Raw genomic sequence first — 10,014 nt, 5'->3', positions numbered from 1 at the left:
CCTACCTTGACTCCAAGGAAAGACTTGCGGTGATAGAAGCAGCACAGAGCTGCCGAGAGGGCGTGGAAAGCACTGCATTCCTTAGGCATCTCTGTCTTCAGTCCCTGGACCACACACTTTCCTTAGGGTTAAAAGAAAGGGGGCTCCGGGCATCAGAGCCCCGGTCCGCTCAGCAGCAGCTGCGCTGCGCCCGCCCGCCGTCCGTCCAGTGGCCGGGGGAGTGAGCCAGCTCCTTCTCCCAGGCCAGGCTGGGACTTTTCCCCTCTGCTGAAGCCAATACGATCCAGCCTGCCATGCACTCAGTGCCAGAAATTCTCATGTGACCAGACTTGCTTTCTGATGAAATTCTAACCTCTCTCAGAAGAGGCTTTGGGCTTTCGCTGTCCCCTCAATGTGGAGACCTGGCAGAAATCATTACCCCCTCAGCAGCCTTTCCTTCGGGGCTGGAGGCACCAGGCCAGCTGCTCCGAGGGGCTCTGTCTGCTTGCTTGTCACCCCAGCACCTCGGGGTTCAGGAAGCACACACCACACCTCCTTGTGATGGGACAGAGGCTCCTTTGAGAAGAGGACCTCGCGGTGGCCAGGGTGTGACTTTCCCCTGGGAGCAATCTTAGAAGTCCTAGGAACCCAGGCAGGATCCCTGTCCCCACTCTGCCAGCCCATCCCCGAACTGTTTATTTTTAATTAGGATGCTCCTGGCGGCCAGCTTGCAGCTGATAATGTTGGCACAGCCCTCACTACTGTCAGAGCAACAGTGCCTTTTGGTGTTTAATTAGCAAGTCTGTCAGCAAACATCCCGAGCGCCCCTTGCCCTCCCCTCCTGGCCGGGCAGGCTACTGGGAGGATGGGACAGGCTGTGTAGACTCTTCTGACCCAACTGTCTGTCTCATTCCCTTCCTTCACTTTAATTGCCCACTCTCAGATCCAGCACATGAGGCTCACATCCAACCTGGCCAAGCTGGTTTCTTCTGTGCTCAGAGGCCTTTGCCCCCACCAAGAGCCTCCTAACGCCTTTAGGGGAAAGTAATTGCTTTTCTCCTTTCATTCCACTAAGAGTGGATGCTCCATGACTCTGGTGTTTTTGTTTTTTGAATCTAACCCAGGTTTCTGCCTGTAGCTCTTCCTCTCCTGCTGTTCCAAATACTAACTTTCTGTGGCTCTGGCCACTCACAAATGGAATGTGTCCTGAAGCTTTCTAAAACTTCGCACAGGCAGAAACCTGCCACAGGGAAGAATCAGAGCCCATTCAGTTCAGAAAACGACACGACCAGAGGAGGCACGAGGGAGGCATGAGCACACCAGTGGGTCCGTGTCCAAGAGGAGGCCTCGGCCTTTGGACTGGGTCAAGTTGGCCTGTACAACTAGGGAACTGTTTGTTTAATGCCTGTGAGCAGCTTCCATGCTGCCGGAGTGCTGTGGAGAGGGACAGGGCAGAGTCCTTCCACGCCCACCATGAGGACGGACCTACAGAGGCTCTGGCGCCACAGGAGCGACCAGGGGCTGAGTCCCGTCCTGCTCTCTCCGTCCCCCTCCTCCATGGCTCTGGAGGTCGGATGTGCAGCCCTGGGAACTCCTGGGTCTGGGGGAGCCCTCCTGAGGCCCTGAAAACATGCACCTGAGGAGTAGAGCTCGCGGTTGGTGTGTGTTTAGCTGGAGGGGCCCTTGAAGATGGTCCAGTAGGTGGGCCAATACCGTTCTCCAAGGTCCTGTACTGTACCTGCGAGGAGGCATTTCTCTGCCAGGGCCCATGACCCCAGCAGTCAGGCCAACAGCCACCAGGTAAGGGGCCCAGCGTTCACTTGCTATTCCCCTTTCCCTCAGGCTAAGAAAGTCCCCAAACAGCTAAAAAAAAAAAAAAACACAGCCTGGAAGAGGAAGAAAAGCAGCTCCTTCAATCCTGCACAGAAATTCCGAGAGGTTAGTTAGCCAAAGCCTTTGGATTCCAAAGCCTTTGAATGCCAATACCCTACCCGCAGAAAGCATGAATGCAGTGCATTCCTGCAAGGAAATACGCAAATAACTCAGTCATGTAAATCACATAGCATCACGCAGTCAAGTGCTCCAGAGCCGGGGTAAAAGCAAAACAAAGGCCGCTCAGGCCAGGGCAGGCCCGCAGCTGGTCACCTGGGGCTGTCCCTGTTTATTCTAAGAAATGTCTCCAAAATGCACCAAAACTGGTTCCGTCAGGATTAAAGGATGGGCTAATCTCATTAGGTATTTCCTACGCACTTTTTAAGAAAAATATATACAGTATTTTATTGATTTTTTACAGAGAGGAAGGGAGAGGGATAGAGAGTTAGAAACATCGATGAGAGAGAAACATCAATCATCTGCCTCCTGCATACGCCCTACTGCGGATGTGCCTGCAACCAAGGTACATGACCTTGACCAGAATTGAACCTGGGACCCTTCAGTCCACAGGCCTCTATCCACTGAGCCAAACCGGTTAGGGCGCCTACACACTTTTTATTTCTGTGTTCCACACCAAAAATCTTTTCGACGCAAGGGTCACAGGTTTTAATTTTCTCCTCAAGTGGCGGAGGAGAGACTAAAATAACCTGTTCGTTATTGCAACTAAAAATGGTAATTGCATGAATTCACTGACTTGTTAAGCTTTTAAATGTCTCCCATCCACACTGATCAATTCCCCCACTTGCATCCCACAGTGATTATTCTATTCTTGTTACAAAGACACAGAGGACCAGAACTGCGTGTCACTCAGCGGAGAGCAGACAAGGCTCCAGGGACTCCAGCCTGTGACTGCAGAGCCTGGTGTCTGATCACATGGAAGCAAAAATAAGATTTTTTTTAAACGTCTTACAAGTGAACCTGTCCCACAGCCCCGTGGAAAGGCTGTGATGTGCTACACGGGGGCAGGGTGACTCTGACGGTTTCGTACATGTGGTTGAGGACCAGTCAAATCTGGATTCAGGGTTTTCTAAACACCACGCCCTTCTGTGGGCAGAGTACAGGGTCGCTAATGCAACTCCAGGGACGGATGGACTGAGGCAGCCGCATGGAGCTGCGGGAAAGGTCTGTGCTCTCCCGCGCATCCCACCCCCACTACCACGCCTGGATCTACGAGGAGGCGTTTCTCGGCACCCAGGGAAACACCTGTGAAAACAGCCAGGGCGGGGTAGCCAGGTGGACCCTTGAAGGAAATCCCTGTTACCTCAGGTCACATGTTGCCCAGCCAGCTGGGAAGAGGCTTAAAGCAGGCTGCAGGCGGCCCCTGCACAAGCATTGCCTTCAATGCCATTGTTCCCTTGGGTAGCCCTAATACTAACCTGCACTACTTAGTAACCATGGAAACAGGAGCTGCCTGCCAGCCATATTCACAGACACGTGCATGCTTCCTTTCCGCCGCAGCCCTTGGGCTAAGAGAGGCTGGAGGCGAGTACTGAGTCCGTTTCCCAAAGTGCCACAGCCCCCGTGAGGTAGCACATCCCCGTGAGGTAGACCTGCTCCCGGAGATGGCATGGGGTGAGAGATCTGAGCGGAGGGAGAAAGATGTGCCTGCCAGGTATATGCTTTTCCGTTTCAGGGCGACAAGGAATGTGATGCTGCCCCAAACCCTCACTCCCCTCCCCAAAGCTAGCCCGGAATCACGGCCTTCAGCCTTCCATGCAGTGAGGAGCTCAGGCCATGTCAAGCAGCCGCAGGGACGGTGCGTGCTGAGACCAGAGGGCACTGTGCTCTCCAGCACGTCCTGGCTTGTCCTGGCTTGTCCCTGCCCACAGGCACTCACTCAGAGCGTCAGTGACCACCAGTCATGCTCCAATCAGCTCAACCTCTCGTGGCAACCATGAGACTTCGCCTGTCCAGAAACGTCGATCTTTCCTGGCTGTTTGTCTCCACTCAACCCCAGTGACTGGGCTCTGGGGGAGCAAAGACGGCGTGAATGAGATAGGGAGTAAGGCCGATGCTCCGAATTCCGTTTCTCCCGCTGTCCTAGGAAGCAGGGGAGGGAGATTAACGTGGACGGCCCCATCCTAAACCGCTGAGGATGCCCTCTGCAGGCTCAGCAAGAACCCAGGAAGCTGTGGGCCAGAGAAGGGGCCCCCCGGCCTGTCTGTGTGACCAGGAGGGGGGTGGTGAGGGAGGAGCTCTCCGTAGCGGAGCACACACCCTCCCATCACAAGCAACAGCGCTGGGCAGCGGAGCTGGAGGCCATGAGAGCGAGCGAGGAGACGCGCTGGGGAAGAGGTCACCTCTCAGGCCAGGCTCAGTCAGAGATGGCTCTACACGTTTTTCCATATGCAAGTGTGATTTACTTCTTGCTCCAAAAAGGAATGCAAACTAGACTGGGAGGGAAGAGGGAAGGAAGGGCAGGCCAGCTCTCTGGCCACCGTGTGTGTGGCTGTGGGCAAGAAGCCGGCTCGCGCTGGGGCAGCAGAGGGCGTGCTTACGAGTGTGTGCTGTACACCTCCCGGCCTGACAGTCCCCCGATTCCTCAAGGGGAGGAAAGGGGAGGCTGCTAAATGGTTTCTGTCGGGAAATGGTATTGATCTGCCTAGCACATAAACAAGAAGATTAAGGCCAGGATTCACACACAGATTTCTCTCCACTGGGCCTTTGTCCTCCCACAAATTTCTGTCCCTTTTATTTAACTAACTAGAGGCCCAGTGCATGATTGAATCATGCACGTGTAGGGTCCCCTCCGGCACGGCGGAGGCTTCTGAAAGGCCTGGTACACCAGCGGACAGGCACCCAGCTCCCCCGCTTTTGATGGTCCGCGAGCTCGCTGCCCCAGAGGCCCCTTCGGTGCCGCAGCACAGCCATGGTGCAGACGCTGAGCTCGAGCCGCCGCTGGCGACGCGAACTCAGCGTCCTGCCGGCCCAATCGGCCACCCCGGCCACCCCGAGTCCCGCCCCCCCACGCCTCCTGGCCAATCGCGGGCATAGTGAAGGTACGGTCAATTTGCATATTTGTCTATTATTAGGTAGGATCATGTGAAGCAAAACTAGGTGAGCACCGAGGCCCGACTACTTTCTTGCACTATCACATACAATTTCACCTCGTATGTCCCCCTCCCCCATCACCACTTCCTGGTATTCCTATTGTCGTAATTAGCTGGTTAATATTAATAATAGGAAGAAAGCAAAGGGGAGGCCAGGCATTATAAGCACGGTCACCTGGGCAGCTCCACCAGGAAGCTACAGCTTCACGCTCCCCCGGGAAGCACGGTCCGTTCCCTGCAGATCACTGGGGGAAGGGATCAAAGAAAGGGGGAGATGGGTGCATGTGCAGTGAAGTCTGGGTGACACGGGGGAGGTGCTTGCCTGAAGTCTAGCCTGGGGAACAATGGATTGGCGAGGGGGGACCCCATCAGAAGTGCATGAAATGTTGAAGAGTTAATTGGTCAGTTTAAAGAAGCTTCTGGTTAAAATCCCCAAAGAGTTCCTTCCCTCTTGTTCTCTCTTGCTCCATGCCCCGCACTCGCCCACGTGCTCGCGTGTTCTCTCTCCAAAGCCATGTGGCCTTCAGCAGCCACTTGGTCCATGGCTGTGTCGTCCACACGCAATGGACTGCATCTGGGGACGCGAGCTAAGTTAGGCAGCTGCTGGAACGGACTGGACTTTAACATGGAGCAGAAACTCTGGGCAGTGGCCTTAATTCTGGCCCTGCTGATGACAAGATTGGACTTCTTCCCTGGAGAGACAGACAGAGATGGGACCTTGGACGGGAACCCCCTTTACATCATCAGTAAAGAAGCTTTCCACGAAACCCCATCATCCCGTGGGGGCCTCAAGAAATTCTTTTCCTCACGGCACCCCAAGACCTCCGCTTCCACCGATAACAGTATCACCCAGAAATCCTATATCATACAAGCTTTATTTTCTGTTCCTGGCATTAAGCTGAAATTAAAAGAATGTGCACGGGGCATAATTCCAACCTTTCAAACAGTAGTCGGACTTTTTGGCGGTCCCAGCCTTCTTTCATAGTCTATGGAAGTCATGGACCCTCCTCCCAGAACAAAAGGCACATAGTGTAATGTTTTTAATTTCAGGGATTTCTGTGTCTCCAACAGCCCACCCGTAGATCCCGGGGAGTCTTACCCACACAAGATGATCCCCCACCCGCCTCCCCAGCTTCCTTCTGTTCTACACTCACTATGCATGCATCATAGCTCCTAGGTTTTCTTGGCTGTACGCGTTTCTATTTCCCCTTCCTTCCATTTTTGGTGCGTGTGAGCTATACAAGCAACTAATAACAGGGACCCACAAGCCCCTCTGAGGCCGCTCCCATGTAGAGCTAAAGAAATGGGCCCAGGGGCATCTGCAGGGCAAGAACGGTGAGGGCTCCCAGCAAACACCAGCGGCCCTGCCCCACCTCCGCTGCTACTAGCTCCCCCGTCACAAGCACTTCTGGAAAATGACATCTTCCCAAATGAAGTTGCAAGACACATATTTGCATGTCTCAAAAGCCACGCTGGGAGGTAGGAGGGCAGAGGGAGAGCCAGGATGCGTTCAAGTCTTTTTAAATATGTTTTTTTTTTTTAATTGACTTCAGAGAGGAAGGGAGAGGGAATAGAAACATCAATGATGAGAGAGAACCATTGGCTGCCTCCTGCATGCCCTCTACTGGGGATCAAGCTCGAAACCCAGGCACGCGCCCTTGCCTGGGAATTGAACCATGACCTCCTTCCTGGTTCATAGGTCAATGCTCAACCAACTGTGCCACACAGGCCAGAGCAGGGTTCAAGTCTTTACTGCACTACCAGCAAGCTGGGTGATCTGGGGAAATTTCTTTTTTTTTCTTTTTTATTTTTTATTGATTTCTTACAGAGAGGAAGGGAGAGAGATAGAGAGTTAGAAACATCGATGTGAGAGAAACATCGATCAGTTGCCTCCTGCACACCCCCTACTGGGGATGTACCCGCAACCAAGGTACATGCCCTTGACCGGAATCGAACCTGGGACCTTTCAGTCTGCAGGCTGATGCTCTATCCACTGAGCCAAACCGGTTTTGGTTGGGGAAATTTCTTAACCTCTCTGAGCCTCAGTTTGCTCCTCTCACTTACTAGTATTTTTGTGAGGATTAAATGAGATAACAAAGAATCTGGCACCCAACACACAACAGGCACTCAGAAATGTGAGCTGCCCTTCCATTTTCAAAGAAAAAGACAAACTCCATCTGCCCTGCTTGTTTCTTCCACAGGGCACATGCCCAAATGCACCCCAAACCTCACTCCAACGCCAGGCTACAAGAATAGGGTGGCCAGTCCCGCCCTGAGCCAATGACAGGCCCCGGCTAGTGCTATTGCAACTCTTGGACCTGGAAAGCCAGGAAAAAATGGGGAGGAGTTTAAGAGTTTTTTAGCCTTAAAACATTGCTTAGCCTTTAAATTTTCAGACCACGTATGAAAATGGCACATATGCTCAGATGTCTCGGATGGTTTGCGACTCCAGAGTCTCTGTTGTTAGGGGAGCGGCTTGTTTTGACAGCCTGGGTGCCCACAGCGGCTGCCCACTTGGCCTGCACCCAGGGGGCTGCTGGGCGCGTCGCAACTACTCAGCTCCCAGTGCTCACCCTTGTTCCAGCCAGTCTGACTGGGGATCCCATGCCCCCACCGCAGGACCTGGGTCACATCCCTCTTCCCCATGGTCCCACACCACGTTGGCTGCAAAACCGGGTTTCGGCCTGGCCTGCCTGGATGCCTGCCTGAGGCTCCTCCCACCACGCCCCTGCTCCTTGCTCGCCCTCTGGGCTCCGGCTCCCGGACTGGAGATCTTCCAGTGAGCCTCGAGTCCCCAGAGGACCACCTCCCATGCGCCTGGCTCCTTCACACGTCACTGGCCCGCATGACTGGACACTGACACCAACCATTCCTAGGATTAGAGCTGTGCCCGGGACAGCCCTTTGGACACTGCTGGCTCACCCAGCTCCCCTCTCTCTGCTTCCTGTGTCCTCCCAGATGCTGCTTCCTGCCTGCTCCTCCTCCTCTCTAGTCCCTAGTGGCAGGAATTGCCCAAGTTACAGTGTACTCTTCTAACGCCACGCCACGCCCGTCGCCCACCTAGCAAGGCTACCCAGTGACTGAGTAGATGAAGCAGGCACGGAGGAATGCTCAAGAAAGGCCGGAATCTGGGGCGCAGGGCAGGTCGGCACCAGGGGAGTCAGGCCACATAAACAAGGCATGCGGCCTACAGGCCGCGAGTTTGACAGGCTTGCTGTAAACTGATCAGGAGCATTAGCATCTGGGTGACACACTGGTTACTTCTGCGTCCTGTCCTGCCCCAAGAGCTATGAGAATCAGCCCAGACCTGGAGTTTTTAACCTGGGGGTGGGGCGGGGCTCCCAGGAGCCACTGGAAATTGTATATAAACTGTTGAGTGAGAGAACTGGCTTTCACCAGTTCTCAAAGAGTCATGTGAGCTAAAATCCCCACTGATCCAGAAAGACTTTCAGTGGCTCTTAGAAATGTGGCTTCAGATGGTCTCACTTGATCTTTTTTTTTTCTAGTAGAGAGAGAAGTGCAGAGAACACCCTGGTCGTCATGGACATGAGCAAAGACAGAGAAAGCCTGCCGGCCGCCGTGGACACAGGCAGGCATCGGCAGGGCTGTGCTTGGTGAGAGGAGCTAGACAGACATGGAAGCAGGCAGCGAGCCTTTCCTTCCTGCTGCTGGCATGGCTTTACACACCGTGAGGGGGAAGAAACCCGCCCTCACCCAGCTGGTAGAAGGGCCTGGTTTGCATACAGTAGTTAACATTACCACCACAGGCAGAATAGCTGCCAGTCTGACTCTCAGCAACCCCTCCCCAGCCACAGATTTGAGGGATGTGTTCCTCAAAGACTGCAGCAGTCACAGAAACCTTTCTGCCTTTCGGCCGGCGACCCCCAAAGCAGCCTCACTCACCCCGTGTGTCAGGCCCCTGAGAACCAACATTTACACAGAGAGCTTTTACCTTAGTGTCTTATTTAGTTCTCTCACACCGGGAGACATGTATTATCAGCTCCATTGTACACTGGAGATCAAACAGTTCTTAGAGTTAATAATTAAAACTACCATGAACCAGAATGGCTGGATCTATGGGATGTGATAATGGAAGCATGGATTCCACCTGGTTGCCTGGAGTAGCTTATCTTGTGCAAATCCAAAAGGCAGAACTGTGGCTCCTGCAACAACCTCCTCCCTCCAACCCAGTGATGGATATTCTTGGCAACATAGACAGCAGGTCCCTTCAGAAATATCCCCATTCATTGCTGATGGAAATGGCAGGGACAGATGGATGCTGGGGCCAGAATCTGAGAGCCAGGACGCAGCAAAGCCTCCAGTACAGGTGATGGCTGGAGGGATAGGGGACCTGGTTTGTCTCACACAGAGTCACCAACGGGCCCATTTCCCCACAGTAAGAGGCTGTGCTGCAGGGGAAGGGTCATACTGATTACCAGCCGGCTTCTTCACTCCCTCAGGCAGCCAGCTGCCACGCCAATGCCACCCACAGAAGTGACATCAGATGGTCAACACCCCTGGTGCCCAAGGTGCAGACAATGAGTTCCTGTTGCTGGTGGTTCAAAGGGCAGTACAATGCCTCGCCCTCCAGGTTCTTGCCCCAGGACTAGAGATCTCCCATAGGAGTCTATCCCTGGCTCCTTCACACTTCACTGGCCCACGTTACGGACACCAACCATTCCTAGAATTAGAGCTGCGCCTAGAGAGTGGGAGGGCGGGGTGGGGGAAGAGAAAGTAACCAGGGAGAGCCCCCTCTCTGTCCTGCCCCCCTCATCCCTACAAGCTCTCTGTAACGAGGTGGATCTGACCGTTAAACTGGGAGGCAATGGGGATTTAGCACATATATAACCCAGAAGGGAGAGACACTAGAGGAAGATAAGTATAGGACGTAAAAAGATAAATATCTATATCTATATCTATATCTATATCTATATCTATATCTGTCTCTCTGCAAAACCTAGCATTTATATGTCAACATTTTACATGTGTACCCTTAGTAGACAGAAACAATTAGAAAATATAATCTAATATACTTCTGATCCTGAAAAGTCGG

General features: G+C 53.4%; 1 protein-coding gene across 3 annotated transcripts in view; it reads right to left on the bottom strand.

Moving 5' to 3' along the window:
• Nucleotides 1–10,014, bottom strand: part of BCAR3 (BCAR3 adaptor protein, NSP family member) — a 110,482-nt gene that overhangs the window by 50,632 nt on the left and 49,836 nt on the right. Inside the window, exon 1 of one of the 3 annotated variants that reach the window (XM_079776263.1) lies at nt 6–2,611. The exons of the other annotated variants lie outside the window; for them this stretch is intronic. Coding sequence (XP_079632389.1) covers nt 6–89 — 84 coding nt within the window. The 5' untranslated portion in view covers nt 90–2,611. Of the gene's footprint in view, nt 1–5; nt 2,612–10,014 lie in introns of those variants that run through there. 3 annotated transcript variants of the gene reach the window in all.

This window comes from Cnephaeus nilssonii (genome assembly GCF_951640355.1).
Source record: "Cnephaeus nilssonii genome assembly, chromosome: 7".
In the NCBI taxonomy this organism is placed as follows: Eukaryota; Metazoa; Chordata; class Mammalia; order Chiroptera; family Vespertilionidae; genus Cnephaeus; species Cnephaeus nilssonii.
The sequence above is the reverse complement of the archived record's forward strand: the minus strand, read 5'-3'. Positions and strand labels throughout refer to the sequence as shown.